The 16480-nt window shown below is 36.0% G+C and overlaps 1 protein-coding gene across 3 annotated transcripts in view; it reads left to right on the top strand.

The window, feature by feature from the left end:
• CSMD3 (CUB and Sushi multiple domains 3) overlaps positions 1–16480 on the top strand; it is a 1308014-nt gene that overhangs the window by 849762 nt on the left and 441772 nt on the right. For all 3 annotated transcript variants that reach the window (XM_065902671.1, XM_065902670.1, XM_065902669.1), the window contains one exon: positions 13897–14035. In XM_065902671.1, the coding sequence (XP_065758743.1) occupies positions 13897–14035 (139 nt within the window). The remainder of the gene's footprint in view (positions 1–13896; positions 14036–16480) is intronic.

Below are 16480 nucleotides of genomic sequence, written 5' to 3'. Positions count from 1 at the left end.
TATCCTCCAAATTGGAGACCTGGGCATGGAGATGACAGATTATAAATAGTTTGTCATAGATGCATCAATTGGTGGTATTGTTCCATTACTCAGTCATGTCCATCTCTTTGCAACCCCATGGATGGCAGCAAACCAGACTTCACTGTCCTTCACCATCTCCAGGAGCTTGCTCAAACTTATGTCCATTGAGTCAATGATGTCATCCAACCATTTCATCCTCTGTCACTGCCTACTCCTCATGCCCTCAATCTTTCCCAGCATCAGGGTCTTTTCCAGTGAGTCAGCTCTTTGCGTTAGATTGGAACTTCAGCTTCATCATTAGTCCTTCCAATGAATATTCAGAGTTGATTTCCTTTAAGATTGATTGGTTTGATCTCCTTGCTGTTCAAGGGACTCTCAAGAGTTTTCTCTAGCACCACAGTTCAAAAGCATTAATTCTTCAGCACTCAGCCCTTTAAGGTTCAACTCTCACATCAGTACATGACTACTGGAAAAACGATAGCTTTGAGTAGATGCACCTTTGTCAGCAAAATGATGTCTCTGCTTTTTAATACACTGTCTAGGTTTGTTATAGCTTTCCTTCCAAGGAGCAAATGTCTTTTAATTTCAGGTTGCAGTCACTGTCTGCAGTGATTTTGGAGCCCAAGAAAATAAAAACTGTCAGTTTCCATTTTTTCCCCATCTGTTTGCCATGAAGTGATGGAACCAGATGCCATGTTTTTGAATGTTGAGTTTTAAACCAGCCTTTTCACTCTCCTCTTTGACTTTCATCAGGAGGCTGTTTAGTTACTCTTTACTGTCTGCCATTAGAGTGGTATCATCTGCATATCTGAGTTTGTTGATATTTCTCCCTGCAATCTTGATTCCGGCTTGTGTTTCATCTAACCTGGAATTTCCCATGATGTGCTCTGCCTATAAGTTAAATAAGCAGGATGACAATATGCAGCCTTGTCATACTCCTTTCCCAATTTTGAACCATTCTGTTTCATGTCTGGTTCTAACTGTTGCTTCTTGACCTGCGTATGGGTTTCTCCAGAGGCAGGTAAGATGGTCTAGTATTCCCACCTCTTGAAAAATTTTCCAGTTTGTCATGATCCACACAGTCAAAATCTTTAGTGTAGTCAGTGAAGTAGAGTTTTTCTGGAATTCTCTTGCTTGTCTATGATCCATTGGATATTGGCAATTTGATCTCTGGTTCCTCTGCCTTTTCTAAATCTAGTTTGTATATATGGAAGTTCTTGGTTCACCTACTCTTGAAGCCTAACTTGGAGAATTTTGATCATTACCTTACTAGCATGTGAAATGAGTGCAAGGTGAGGTAGTTTGAACATTCTTTGAAATTCCTATTCTTTGGGATTGGAATGAAAACTGACCTTTTCCAGTTCTGGGTCACTGCTGAGTTTTCCAAATTAGCTGGTATATAAGCTTTAAGAGCATCTTTTAGGATTTGAAATAGCTCAGCCTGAATTCCATGACCTCCACTAGCTTTGTTTGGGTAATGCTTCCTCAGGCCTGCTTGACTTCACACTCCAGAATGTCTGGTTCCAGGTGACTGCCTGCACCATCATAGCTGCTATTGTGGCTCAATTGGATGGCTTAGTTTGATTCAGGCTGGCTCAAGACCTGAACCCGATTCAGGAAGCAGTAAGTAAGACAGAATTTTTACTTTGATTTTCTTTGAGCTGGGATGCAAAGGTTTTAAACAATGCAGTAACTAGAAAGCATCCCAAATATTTTTCTAGGCTATATTTCCCCTCATCTCCCATTCAAGGTAGTTGTTATATATAAAAATCAACAGCATCTTTGTTATGATCATTTTTTTTTCCTCTGATGACTACACATACATTTATCTCGTCATTAAGCTGTTCTTCTCTTTCTTCCAATTTTCCTTTTCTCAGCCCCATGCTCTTGCTCACATATATTTAGCCCTTCTCCTCAATACTTAACCCTAAGGTTAGCCAAGACCTACCTATTAACTCCAAAGTACTCTGCCCCCAGGAAAGATTAGTTCATACCATTCTAATGGTTTTCAACTAAAATTTGTCTCCATAGAAGCTTGGTATATACAATTTTCCACTTCATTATTTTAAAAAAAGAAAAAAAATCAAGTTGTTGACCTGTATTTTCAAGCTACTCTCTAACTTGCATCTCTACTTTATAACTACCTGCTTCTATATTTGCCAGTAATAAACCAGCCAATGAATTCCAAAAGAACTTGAAAGAGATACCATGCCTTGAGATTTAGAATTAAACAAGAAGATTCTCTTCCTAGGTGTCAAACAGTGAGCACTAAGTCATCTAGAGTTTTTCTGTAAGACAGTTGGACATAAATTGTCTTCTGTCTCTGTTGTAGTCATAGAAGGAAACTTTTCTTGAGTATGAGAATTTATTATTCATTGATGAATGTCATTTAAAAAATGCTACTGAACTGTACTCATTCAGACTAAAGGATGAGAAGGATTTATTGGCAGACCAAAAACAAGAGTTTTGTTAAAATGTATTCATAATTTTTATAAAATATGAAACACACGTTGTTTACATTTTAAAATCAAATATTACTTGATAGTTTAAAACTATAAAATCATTTAACTGCTCATGAAAAAATTTGGACTAATCTAGAAATTATATACATTATTATGTTTCATTGTAATGAATATGCTACTCAAGTTCATGTTAGTCTCTCTTCTTGGTTTCTCCTCATGTCTATGATCTCTCTTTGTGTCCCAGAGCTTGGTCTTGAATATTGTCTTCTGTCTGTTTCCATTCACTCTATTCGTAATTTCCATCCAGTCTCCTTAAATAATATCTGTGTATAAGGCTCTCAAATTTCCATCTCCAGCCTATTTCTCTGTCTGAAGTCTGGAGTCATCCATTCAACTTCCTCCTCAATATCTCTGCTTAGATGTTTAATAGGCATCTCAAACTTAGCCTGAACAAAACTAATCAGATTCCCTGGTCACTCCAAATCTGATACTGTCACTGACTTTCACCATCATCATTAATAGGACATCCATTCTTCCAGTAATTCCAGCAAAAACTCTTAGGAGTAATTCCTGACTCCTTTCTTTCTGTCATAACCATACGCAATCCATCAGAAAAATATGTTACCTCTACTTTGAATACTTATTTTCAAAACCCATCTGCTTGTTACTTCCTTAACTGCTGACACTGGTTCGAGCAGCCATAGTCTGACCTAGATTACTGCAACAGCCTTCTGACTAGTCTCACTGCTTCTGCTCTAGCTCCTATTCCCTTCTGTAGAAATCGTTTGTTATTCAGCTTACCTGTACCCACCTATTAGTTTCTTCATAATTATTTCTCCTCTAGGACTGATACATATATACTATCTGCTTCTCCCCCTCTTTTTACCTGGCTGTTTGTCCCCCATGCCCTGTTTGACTGTAGATAGCAACACCCACTTTGATCTAAAGCAATCCCTTCAACAAAATGGAAATGGAATATTGGCCTTCTGGATTATGTGGTCATGTTCTTGAATATAATTAGGATGTAATACATTCATTGAACTGCATTATAGATAACGAGGATTACATTTAATAAAATACATTGGAAGAGTCAGATGAATGCTATTGGCTCAAAGCATTTGATTTAATTAAGGATGCTGAGTTAAGACTAACTGAAAGAAAAGTTGTCACTTCCTTGTGAAGACTTATCATAATTTCTAATATTATTATCATTTTGACCTCTCTGAGGAGAAAAACAGTGGAAGTAAAGTGTATGACTAACAGTGTTTTCAGGCAAAATGTCCTGTTACTTTGGGATTGGCAACCTGTATCATACCCACCAAGGAAAAAGATTTTCAGTATCCCCCTCCATAAAAATTGAGGTTCAGATACCTCCTTTGTGGTTTATTAAGTGGATTCTGACATATTTCTCTTAATCATAACTCAGTTATCCCACTACCAATTTATATAAGCAACAAAAGAAAAGAGAGATTGAGATATCTATCTATTAATGTCTATGTATCTAATTAAACTGTTAGAGTCAAAGGTTGTTCAGCTTTTCCTGTATCTCCTCATAGCAAGGGAGAGCATCTTCTCTTTTCCAGCTGCTGAAGTGAATGAAGGAATGAATCACCAACTACTGGTGCATTATCAGCATCCTCCCCTTCATCCTCCAAGGTGATCACAGATGCACCTTGGGTGGATGGTGGAGGTAATAAAATTTTTAAATTAATTTGGACTAAGTGTTTTTAATACTGAAAGTGATGAGAATTTTAGAGGCTGCACCCAACATTTCTTTAAGGAGAGTAAGATTTATCAGTGCATGTTTGAAGGCTATAATTAAGGATGAAAGAAAGAAAGGAAGAAATTTCTGTTTGTGTTCCACGACTTTCATAACACTCCATAAAATGCCTACTCAAGCAAGAACTTCCTTGTTCTCAGTGGAGAACTCCCTGAATAACTATGGCTTCCTACCCATTATGGGATGTCTGAGAGAATTCCTTGAGTGAATAGGATGGGACTAGAGTCCCTGGGAAAACTGTTTGACAGCAAGGCTGGACTTGCTTGCCAGTGAACTTACCCTTTGAGAATAAGGGATTTTTTTCTTGAGTCTCAATTAGCCTCAAAAGAAAGGAAATCCTTCTCATTCACAGACATTTCACTCTCTGGAGGTAGTTAATTTGAGGGAGCAATTAGAGTAATAATCTGATGCATAGACCAAACTATATTTGTGGGTCTCATAGAAAGAATGTGTATTCACACATGTTTGCCTATTTGTATCTAACAATAGACTCCTCTTTTAGTTACATATTAAGGTAGTATTAAATTCCTAGAGGACTACCATAGCGAAAACTAATTTAATAGCAGTCTTCAGGAGTTTGCACCTAATTTCTGTGGAGCTGGGCAAGAGAAGAGTAGAAGTTGTTATAGAAATGAAAAGAGGTTCAGAGCTAAGATTGCTTCTCTGCATTCCTGGCACTTTAATATCTATATTTCTGGCTTTCTCTTTTTACCCAAGATAGAGATGCAACTTGTTTCCTGTAATTTTCCTTGAAGGATCATCCAGTATGCTGAGGTTAGACAGAACAGGTGATTACTTTGTTGTTGTTCTTGTTCATTCGCTCAGTCATGGTCAGCTCTTTGTGACCCCAGGAACTATAGCATGTCAGGCTTCCCTGTCCTTCACTACTTCCTGGAGTTTGGTCAAACTTATGTCCATTGAATCAATTACGCACTATGAAGCAAGTTTAAAAAAAAAAAAAAAAAAAAAAGAGGAAGGAAATGGAACCCTCCTTGTTTATAATCCCTGAGATCAAAACCTAATTCTTTTTCAGGTCCTTAATCCCCTTCTGAGCACTTGTCATTTCTAAGATGAAAGGACACCAAGATTCTGTAACATTTTTATTCAAAAGACTTTTATCTGAATACAGTCTGAAATATTTCTGACTCTTTTATATCTTAAAGCATACTAGGTATCTTGAATTTGTCCATTCTACTTAAAGCAACACAGAAATGAGTCAGTACTCCAGCAAGAATTATTTATAACAGACTTTCTTCAGGCCTTAGAAAAATGAAACAGGATAAATGAATTGTGTCTACTTTACCATTTATGCTTTGCTTTCGTTGTGTAAAGTGGGGAGGGGGAATAGAGGCAGTAATCTGTGTTTCACTGGATGGAAATTACCTTTTTATGCCAGGAACCTGAGTGATTATACAGATTAGCCATATTCTCTTAGATTTTGTCACCATGGTCTGTGAGCCAAGAGTTGTAAAATGACCTGAGGGATGGGAATCGAGTGACGGTTTTGTTAACAATGTAGATTTCTGGTTCTTACGTTATAATTATTAGGAGAGTGTTCTGGGAATCTGCGTTTTAATAAGTTTTTAATCTAAACTCATCTCTAGATGTCTGGGCTTCCTTGGTGGCTCAGATGTAAATAATCTGCCTGCCAGTGCAGGAGGCATGGTTCAATCCCTGGGTCAGGAAGATCCCCTGGAGGAGGCAATGGCAACCCACTCCAGTTTTTTCTCACCTGGGAAATCCCATGAACAGAGGAACCTGGCAGATTGACATGACTTAGGGACTAAACAACGACAACAAAATGACACCTGTAGATGTCTAGAAAGGTTTGAAAGTCTTCAAAAGCAGTAACTACCACATGAAACCAAGAGGTCTTTTCCTCACTAAGTTACAGAAACAAAGAACTACTAGATTTTCTCATACAGAGGTATTGGACCTAATTTCATGTGCCCTATGCACAGGGAGGCTAAATAAGCCAAAATATTGCAGTTTGGAACAAAGAAAGATTTATTGCTTGGTCCAAGCAAAGAGAATGGTTAGCTCATGCTCAAAAGACCTCAGCTCCCTGGTGGTTTTCAGAGAAGAGTTTTTTATTGTTGTTTTTTTGTGTTCTATTTTTAATTAATTAATTAATTTTTGACTGAGCTGAGTTTTGTTTCTTTACGTGGGCTTCCTCTAGTTGTGGCAAGCGGGGGATACTGTTTGTTGTGGTGCAAGGGCTTCTTCTCATTGTTTTGGCTTCTCCCGTTGTGGAGCAGGCTCTAGGCACATGGCTTTAGTTGGGATTGAACCCATGGCCCCTGCACTGGCAGGCAGATTCTTATCCATTGTGCCACCAGAAAAGTCCCGGAGAAGAGTTTCTAGATACAGAATTTGAAGTGAGAGATGTAGGGTCAGTGACTTTCTTGTGATTGGTTGGTGGTAAGGTAACAGAATGATATTTCAGGAATCTTGTGTTCAGCCTGAAGTTACTGTCTTCCTCCTATGAAGGGCCTTAGTTCTTGTAGAGGAACTCTAAAAGATATACTGTTTCTGCATCCCCTCACTTCCCTGAGCAATAAATTTTAAATCTGCCCTTTGGAACTCAGGGAAGGTCTAGGAGGCTAAAGGTTTTTTGTTGTTGTTTTTTGTTTTTTTTCTAAAAATAAGAAATGGGATACATGTACCTGAGAAGGCCCTCCAGGATTCTGCTTGTTTTCAGTATTTCTCACTTTCTTTCTCTGGTCTTTCTGTCTTTCCTCCATAACCCCCATCTTCTATTCATTTTTTTTTTTTCTTTTTTAATAGAACTCACCTCTGACAAAATCTCCTTCAAGAACTCTTTTCTAATACCCTTGAGATTTTACCTATCTCTTTCCCACATTTATAGCCTATCTAGATCAAACATGCACTTATTCTACATGTTAGCTATGAATGTCTTACTTGTATAAACTGTGTTTTTCCTGAAGGGAAATATAATGTCACATAAATTTTAAAAAATTGCATCACCTAGCATAGTATCTTATATATAGCAAAAGCTAAATAAATGTTTGTCAGAATTAATAAATACAGAAATAATAAATAAATTAATATCATAGAAGCACTTAAAATTGTGTGGTTAGAATCTCAGATTTACATTAAAATTGAGTTATTTTGAGTTGAGTATTTTATCCCCCTAACCATTCATTTCTGTCTTCACTAAACCTATTTTAAGGAGAATAGATATGCTTAAATAAATGTCTCTCTTAGAAAATTAATCCAATACATCTATCATGGAAGTAGTTACTAACTTGAATTGGAATTTTACCTCTTCACTACCTAGATCTGTGTTTCTCATCAAGTCATATGTTTGATGATATTTTTTCTTACCTACAAAACTGATATGAGAAAGAAACCAGCATTTTTATGCTACTTGATTATTAAAAGGGATTTCCCAGGTGACCCTAGTGGTAAAGGACCCACCTGTCAAGACAGGAGACATAAGAGACATAGGTTTCATCCCTGGATCAGGAAGATCCTCTGGAGAAGGGCATGGCAACTCACTCCAGTATTGTTGCCTGGAGAATCCCTTGGATAGAGAAGCCTGGCAGGCTACAGTCCATAGGGTGCAAAGAGTTGGCCAACTGAAGCAACTCAGCATGCATGTATGGTTATTAAAATAAGTAAGTTATGTATATGAAAACACATGCTAAAGTGGAAAGCATTATGACCAGCTTAGTGGGTATAGCAGAAATGGCTAGCTGTTTACCTTTCAGCTGTTACCCCATTCATTATACAGAGTTGTAGGTAGGAAATAGCTACCCAACTGAGGGACTTCATGTCACAGCCTTTTTTGCAGCTAAGTGTGCTCAACTGAGTAAGCAGAAGTAATATAAATAACTTCCAAGCTATGATCCATAAAAAGCATAAGCAGAGTGGCCCTCAATGCTCTGTTTCCTGTCAACTGAAATGGAAATGGCCTCCATAGCAATCTAGGAAATTGCATACTGAAAATGACTGAGGCTTTGTCATCCTGGGTCTTGAGAGACTAGGAGGAAAGCTATTCTTCTGACAGGTACACTTCATTGTATTGGTACATGAATATGCCAAGGAAAAATTTCACCAGAGTTAAACAGGCAAGGAAGATTTTATTCAAGATGTTTGCAGTGGGGAGGATAGATTGAACTCAAATGCACTGAGGAAAGGCTGTTAAGGGCTGAGATCAACTAGTTGAAAATTAATGGAGAAAATTGAGTGAGGGGGTCTAGAGTCTTGAAGAAGCCTGATTAAAGTTTAGTCAAACTGAAAGTCATTTTGGTCAAATGAGGAATAAACTATTCTGTTAACTTACTAAAATTTAGATATTTATTTATTTTATCAGCTAAAGTCATCCAATTCACCCCCAATTAGGAGAGAGGAAAACCCGAATAGAAATAGTCCATCCTAACCTCACCCCACTGTAGTGTTATAATGCATAACAATACCTACTTATATTTTTTTATTAAATTAAAATGTTTTTCCAAAGGTTACATCTTAAATCTGTTTTATTTTCTTTTGTAAGGTTTCACCTTAATCTTCTGCTTACATTGAAGCTTTAACATCAACCTATGTTGAAAATGACATGTATAACTGAGAACTCCAGATTCTATTTTCTCTTGTTTCTTATTGTATTTCATAGTTCTTTTTGCCTCGGCAGTGAATCTTATTATCTTTCCACGTAAAACTCCTTTTTGTTTTGTGTTTCCTATTTTAGCGAATGGAATTATCTTCTATAATGTAGTTTATGACAGGGACCCAATAACCAATTTATCTTAGCCCAACTTTTATCTTGCTCAATCATTGCATGTAATCAGTAGATGCTTTAGAATCTGCCTCCTAAATATCTCTCATATTCAACCCTTTCTAGTTACCACCACAAATCAGAATCTGATTACACCTTCCTAGGTAATTATAATAGTTTCCTATTTGATCTCACCAACTCCAGGTGCACTGTTCCTAAGCCATTATACCTGTAGCTTCCATTTAAATGAAAATTGTGTTTTTTTATCTATACATGTATATGTAGCCTTTAAAAATTTTTTCAATTGACTATTTTAATTTTCCTTAATGTAACTTATCAGGTCCTTTTCTACTCTTTCCCTTCATCTCTCATCACTTCTTGGTTCCCTAAAAAAATATAGTATGCTAATTCAGCCTTCTACTCTTAAGCACGGGCTGTTTCTTTCATTTACAGTATCCTCTGTCTGTCTCTTAGTGAACTCTGACTTATCTTTGAAGACTCAAGTTAAATGGAGTCTCTTCTATGAAGCCTTAACTCATGCCCTCCTCTAGACCCCTTGCCCATGGGTATATCTCTCTTATATAACTTTAGTTCAGTCACTCCATTGTGTCCGACTTTTTGCAACTCCATGAGGTGCAGCTCACCAGGCCTCCCTATCCAACACCAACACCTGGAGCCCACCCAAACTCATGTCCATTGAGTCAGTGATGCTATTCAATCATCTCATCCTCTGTCCTCCCCTTCTCCTCCCGCCCTCAATCTTTCTCAGCATCAGAGTCTTTTCTAATGAGCCAGCTTTTCATATAAGGTGGTCAAAGTATTGCAGTTCCAGCTTCAACATCAGTCCTTCCAATGAACACCCAGGACTGATCTCCTTTAGGATGGACTGGTTGGATCTCCTTGCAGTTCAAGGGACTCTCAAGAGTCTTCTCCAACACCACAGTTCAAAAGCATCAATTTTTCGGCTCTCGGCTTTCTTTATAGTCCAACTCTCACGTCCACACATTGACTACTGGAAAAACCATAGCCTTGTATAGGTGGACCTTTGTTGGCAATGGAATGTCTATGTTTTTTAATATGCTATCTAGACTGGTCATAACTTTCCTTCCAAGAAGTAAAGCGTCTTTTAATTTCATGGCTGCCATCACCATCTGCAGTGATTTTGGAGCCCAAAAAAATAAAGTTTCTCACTGTTTCCCCATCTATTTGCCATGAAGTGATGGGACCAGATGCCATGATCTTCGTTTTCTGAATGTTGAACTTTAAGCCAACTTTTTCACTCTCCTCTTTCACTTTCATCAAGAAGCTCTTTAGTTCCTCTTCACTTTCTGCCATAAGGGTGGTGTCATCTGGATATCTGAGGTTATTGATATTTCTCCCAGCAATCTTGATTCCAGCTTGTGCTTCCTCCAGCCCAGTGTTTCTCATGATGTACTCTGCATATAAGTTAAATAAGCAGAGTGGCAATACAGCCTTGATGTACTCCTTTACCTGTTTGGAATCAGTCTGTTGTTCTATATCCAGTTCTAACTGTTGCTTCCTGACCTGCATACAGGTTTCTCAAGAGGCAGGTCAGGTGGTCTGGTATTCCAGTCTCTTTCAGAATTTTCCACAGTTTATTGTGATCCACACAGTCAATGGCTTTGGCATAGTCAATAAAGCAGAAATAGATGTTTTTCTGGAACTCTCCTGCTTTTTTGATGATCCAGTGGATGTTGGCAATTTGATCTCTGGTTCCTCTGCCTTTTTTAAAACCAGCTTGAACATCTGGAAGTTCACGGTTCACATATTGGTAAAGTCTGGCTTGGAGGATTTTGAGCATTACTTTATTAACATTTATATAACTTATGACCTTATTATTTTTTATGTTTACATTTCTGAGTTTTGCACATGCTAAATGTGAGGAAAGGAATAAGAATATCTTAATTACATTTGTAAAGAAGTTTCTAGAGTCAGCTTGCCTCTATTCAAATCCTTGCTAGCTGATGTCCAAATTATATAAAATTTCTACACATCAATATTCTGATCTATAATGGTACATATGTGGTTGGATTATTTTAAATATTATATAAATAATACATAGGACTTCTTACATATTGCCTGGTATCTAGGAAACTGATAACTTAGAGGTAGTCCAAATATCACAGGGGCACGTATCTGACACACAAGTGTTTGCTGAATGATTGAAATACAAATGAGTAAATGATGAATGAATAAATATAACTTGAAAATAATTCCCTGTATCTTGATCTACTTTCTGTTTTCTATGTATTCCAAGTTTCCTTTGTTCTGTCAAAGACACTGTCTTTTCCAGAAGTTTTTTAAAGACTATAGTACCATTATACTTTGAGGTACATAAGCTTTTGTGTTAACTATGTAAGCATTTCTTAAAATTCCATAGCTGCATATTTATTTTCAGGCATTATGGAAATAAGTTGTATGTTAATTAGGGGAATAATCACTTTGTAGCAAGGTCACTATTTGGGAAAATACTTTCAGTAAACAGTCACAACATATTTATGCTACTCCTTTGCTTTAATACTCTTTCCGAACAACTCTACCTCTCTAACATGTTGTACTGAGGAACAAACCAAAATGCTTCTGGGTATTCTACTTTTTAATAGTTAATGGCCCATTACTCAATTGCTAATTTTATGACTCATTACCTCTTTAATTATGATTATACTGAAGTGTACAAATACTTTCCTAGAACAGTATGAGTTGATGATATATTAGGTATTTCCATTAGAAATCCCATACTTCAGGGATCTTCTCTCACCAAAATGCTTTCCTCTGTCTTTTAAAATATGGCAATTTAAGTGACTGTTATACACATAACTTTGTTCTTGAAATGCTTAATAACCCTACAGGAAACTTAATTATAAGTCATCATTAAGTAAATAATCCTCATGAAAATACTATCCTGTGAAAACTTTTAAACAAGCAAAATCAAATTCTAATAAGGAAAAAAATTTAGTTTTATGTGAAAGTCCTTACTCATACAAATAACAAATTTTGACAACTTCATATAGAAAATATTTTTCACAAATGGACATTTTATAATAATGCTTGATCCTTAAGCCAATTTATTACATATATCCTATTTTGTTTGGGTTATGCCAATTACTTTAGAATGAAAAAGTGTAGAACAGTGCCTGGAACAATAGGTTTTTGAAATTCTATAAGGTAAAACTGAAAGAAACAAGTAAACAACAAAGACAAAGATATAAACACATGAGATAGAGTTAAAAATGAAATATTTAAAGAAAATAAAAATATAAAATGTTAAGTCATTTGAAAGAGCCTCTAATTTGTTGAAGCTGATATAGTATACATTTGACTTTCCAAATAATTTTTAATAATTCAAATATTTTTGCTCCATTTTATCCCCTCTTTGTGTTCCTCCTGAAGATATAAAGCAGGCTAATGTATCAGGGCTTCTGAGTGCAGCGGGAGAAGTTCAGAGTACAGGCTTGAGTTTAAGGCAATAGCTAGATCATTCATGGCCTGTTGGTAAGCACAGCAAGAGACCATTTAAGGATGTTTGTGGTTTAGAAAATAACTCTGACCATAGTGTGGAGGATAGTTAGTGTAGATGAGAAGACCAATCAAGAGGGTCAGTTAAGAGGGTTTACTCCAGATATGAAATTGTGGTTAATTTAAACCAAATCTGGCAGCTTGTAGGCATTGAGAAAAAAAGAATGAGCTTGAGGATGAGTTAGTTGGATATGGGAGTAAATAGTAAGGAAAATGGGCTTCCTTGGTGGCTGAAACAACAAAGAATCTACCTGCAATGAAGGAGAACGATGTTCGACCCTAACAGATGACTACTTCTAAATTTCTGGGCTTTGAAATCCATGGATAGTGATTTCATGTAATGATACTGAAAATAATGGGAGAGATCTGGTTTTGAGGCCCTGTTTTGTAAAGCTGACTTGAAAATACTTTTGAGACTGTGAATTCTTGTGAACTTTGACAAGTTGTTCTCTCAACTTGGTTTATTTCTCTTCAAAATGAGGTGTTTACAGTAAAATACCTTATCAGTACCTACTGGAATTAAAATGCTATCATTGTAGTTTCAATTGTGTATGAGTTTAGAAGAAAGCAGAAGATTAAATTATTGAAATGATGAGCTGAGTTTAATCTGATGTTAAAGGAAAAAGAGATCAAAGTACCTGTCTAGAAAAGCAAATGGTATGATGAAACTGTAATTTGAAGGGCATTATTCTGACAGCTGGGCTGGAGTAAGAGAGAAATTAGCAGATGGGAGATCAGGGAAGAAACTGAACCAATGAAGGCCTAAAATTGTAATAGGGACTCTGATAAAAGGAAGATCAAAGTTTTAGACAGTGTATAACATGAATTGACAGTATTTGATACATAAATCAGAAAATGAAAGAGAGATATTAAAACTAACATGTTTTTTTCCAAGATTTGAAAATGGGGAAAATGGTGGAGACACAAGAACATATTTAAGGGATATAATTGGGAGACTTGAGTTCATCTGACATGCTGAGTGTGTAACTAAACCTTATTTCAAAAAGTAAAGTTTTTTTTTTTTTTTTTTTTTTTTTAGGGAAAATAATCATTCAATAATAGAATGACTAGATGTTTTACTTTCAAAACGATTTAAAATAGCATTTGGTATATACATACACGCACGCAGGCTAATTCGCTTCAGTTGTGTCTGACTCTGTGTGACCCTATGGACAGCAGCCACTAGGCTCCTTCGTCCATTGGATTCTCTAGGCAAGAATACTGGAATGGGTTGCCATTTTCTTCGCCAGTATATATACACAGATTAATTTTTAAAAACATAATTAATACTAAAAATATCTTCTGCAGCTTACTCTCTAGCATTCTATTTTTACCTGTTCTCTGATTTTATTTTTCAGCTCCATGTGGTGGCCATTTTTCAGCTCCCAGTGGATTGATTCTTTCACCAGGATGGCCAGGATACTATAAAGACTCTCTGAATTGTGAATGGGTGATTGAAGCTGAACCAGGACACTCTATCAAAATTACATTTGAAAGGTTTCTTAAAATATTTTTCTACTTTAAAAAACAGATTATCTAAAAGAATAGTTGACATTCTCTACTTACCAAATTAATGATTAATTTTATTGCACTAGTCAGTTGTGTTTTTAGTGTTTCAAAATGTTTTCCCCTTTTAGCCTTCAGTTTGTTCTGAAGTTAATTTTCTATTTGCTTAATGCTCTATCAATACTAATGAGATATATAAGATGAATATTTTTTATTCATATATATATGTGTATATATATATACATACACACTACTGAGATATGAATCTATAACTTTTAACTTAATGTTTAGTTGCCCTATATTTTGAAGGGCCTGGGAATTATGTTCTGCTAGATTGTCAAAGGTAAAGATGCTGTAAATATATTTGAATTGCTACCATATTGCAGTCTGAGGCATCTGCTTACATACATTACCCATATACCCACACTTACAGGGCCTTCAGAAAAATGGCTGTGTCAAATTCATGTGAATTAATGATTTGTCAGTAAAGTGTCCACTCCCACCCAGGATAATTAATATTACTGATCAAATAATCTATATCCTATAAGATTATAATATTGTCTATTAAAAGTTTTAAAGAATGAATCTTCATGTCTATGATTGGATCACTATTCCCAAATCCAAATAGAAGTATCTATATAATTTTTTCAATTACATTTTTGACCCCTTTCATCTTCCAACATTTTATTCACAAAAAAAAAAAAAAAAGAAAAAGGAAAGAGAAGGAACCCCTGTAAGCATTATAGTAAATGTATATATTTGTCAGAATTGTGCTCTGACGATTGAATTTTACAAATATAACATGATCTTTCCCTAATTAAAGAGTACCTTCATTGAATTAATCTATTCAGACTAGTGTAAAAATTTGAGAGGAAAACATTCTATTTTGAAAGATGTATAATACTAAACATTTCATATGAGGTCACTCTCCCTTATTATGATCTACACAATTTTACTATGACTGGATTAATTTCCTTGGGCTGCCATAACAAAGCATAACATATTAAGTAGCTTAAATAACCGAAATGTCTTTTCTCATAGTTCCAAAGGCTAGAAGTATGAGATCAAGGTGTCAACAGGGTTGTCCTCTAAGGTCTTTAGCTAATAGATGCCTGTCTCTACCTTCCTGTGTCTCCATGTGGTCTTCCATCTGTGTGTATATGTTTCTTAATCTTTTCTTCTTATAAGGACAGAAGTCATATTTTAGTTAGTCTAGTCACTCAATCATGTCTGACTCTTTGTGGCCACATGGACTGTAGCCTGCCAGGCTTCTATGTCCATGGAATTCTCCCGGCAAGACTACTGGAGTGGGTCTCCAGGGGATCTTCCCCACCCAGGGATCAAACTCCCCATCTTCGGCATTAAAGGCAGATCCTTTACCATCTGAGCCACCAGGAAAGGCCCTCCCATATAATCTCATTTTACCTTAATTACCTAATTAAAGGACCTTTCTCCAAAAACAGTCACAGTCAGAGGTATTAAGGGGTTAGGATTTCAACATTTAAGTTTTAGGGGTCAGAATTCAGCCCATAATAATGACCTACATATTAAAAAGTGGTTTCATTTAGAATAATATGCAGGGTTTTTGTTGTGATATTAAAACCATGTCATTTGTTCAGTAGTTGACATAGCTTGCTGTCATAGTAATTTTAAAAAAGCTTGAAAAACATCTTATTTATTCAGAATCAAATCTTTGTCAAATAACAGTGCCCCTTGAGTGTGATCCAAATTAACCAACCTTATTTATTACACAAAATTTTACTTGGTTTGAAGTATACCATATAACATAATATTATTGATCATGTCATTAAATAATTTTTTAAAAAGTTTATGTCAATATGACATAGATTTATAATGTATTTTTAATTTGTTAAATTTAGAGCATCACACCTGAAAGATTAGCATAGTTGGCACTCTGTCATAATTGATCTCAGACTTTTAAGCCCATTATACAGAGTGAAGTAAGCCAGAAAGATAAAGAACAATACAGTATACTAACGCATATATGTGGAATTTAGAAAGATAGTAACGATAACCCTATATGTAAAACAGAAAAAGAGACACAGATGTACAGAACAGACTTTTGCACTCTGTGGGAGAAGGTGAGGGTGGGATGTTTCAAGAGAACAGCATCGAAACATGTATATTATCTAGGGTAAAACAGATCACCAGCCCAGGTTGGATGCATGAGACAAGTGCTCGGGCCTGGTGCACTGGGAAGACCCAGAGGAATCGGGTGGAGGGGAGGTGGGAGAGGGGATCAGGATGGGGAATACATGTAAATCCATGGCTGATTCATGTCAATGTATGACAAAAACCACTACAATATTGTAAAGTAATTAGCTTCCAACTAATAAAAATAAATGAAAAAAAAAATCTTGCATATAGTATAGGTTTAAACACATGATTTTAGTATTTCCTAATTCTTTTATTATT

The sequence above is a fragment of the Muntiacus reevesi genome, chromosome 12, assembly GCF_963930625.1.
Source record: "Muntiacus reevesi chromosome 12, mMunRee1.1, whole genome shotgun sequence".
Lineage (NCBI taxonomy): Eukaryota > Metazoa > Chordata > Mammalia > Artiodactyla > Cervidae > Muntiacus > Muntiacus reevesi.
This window is presented reverse-complemented; position numbering and strand designations above follow the sequence as displayed.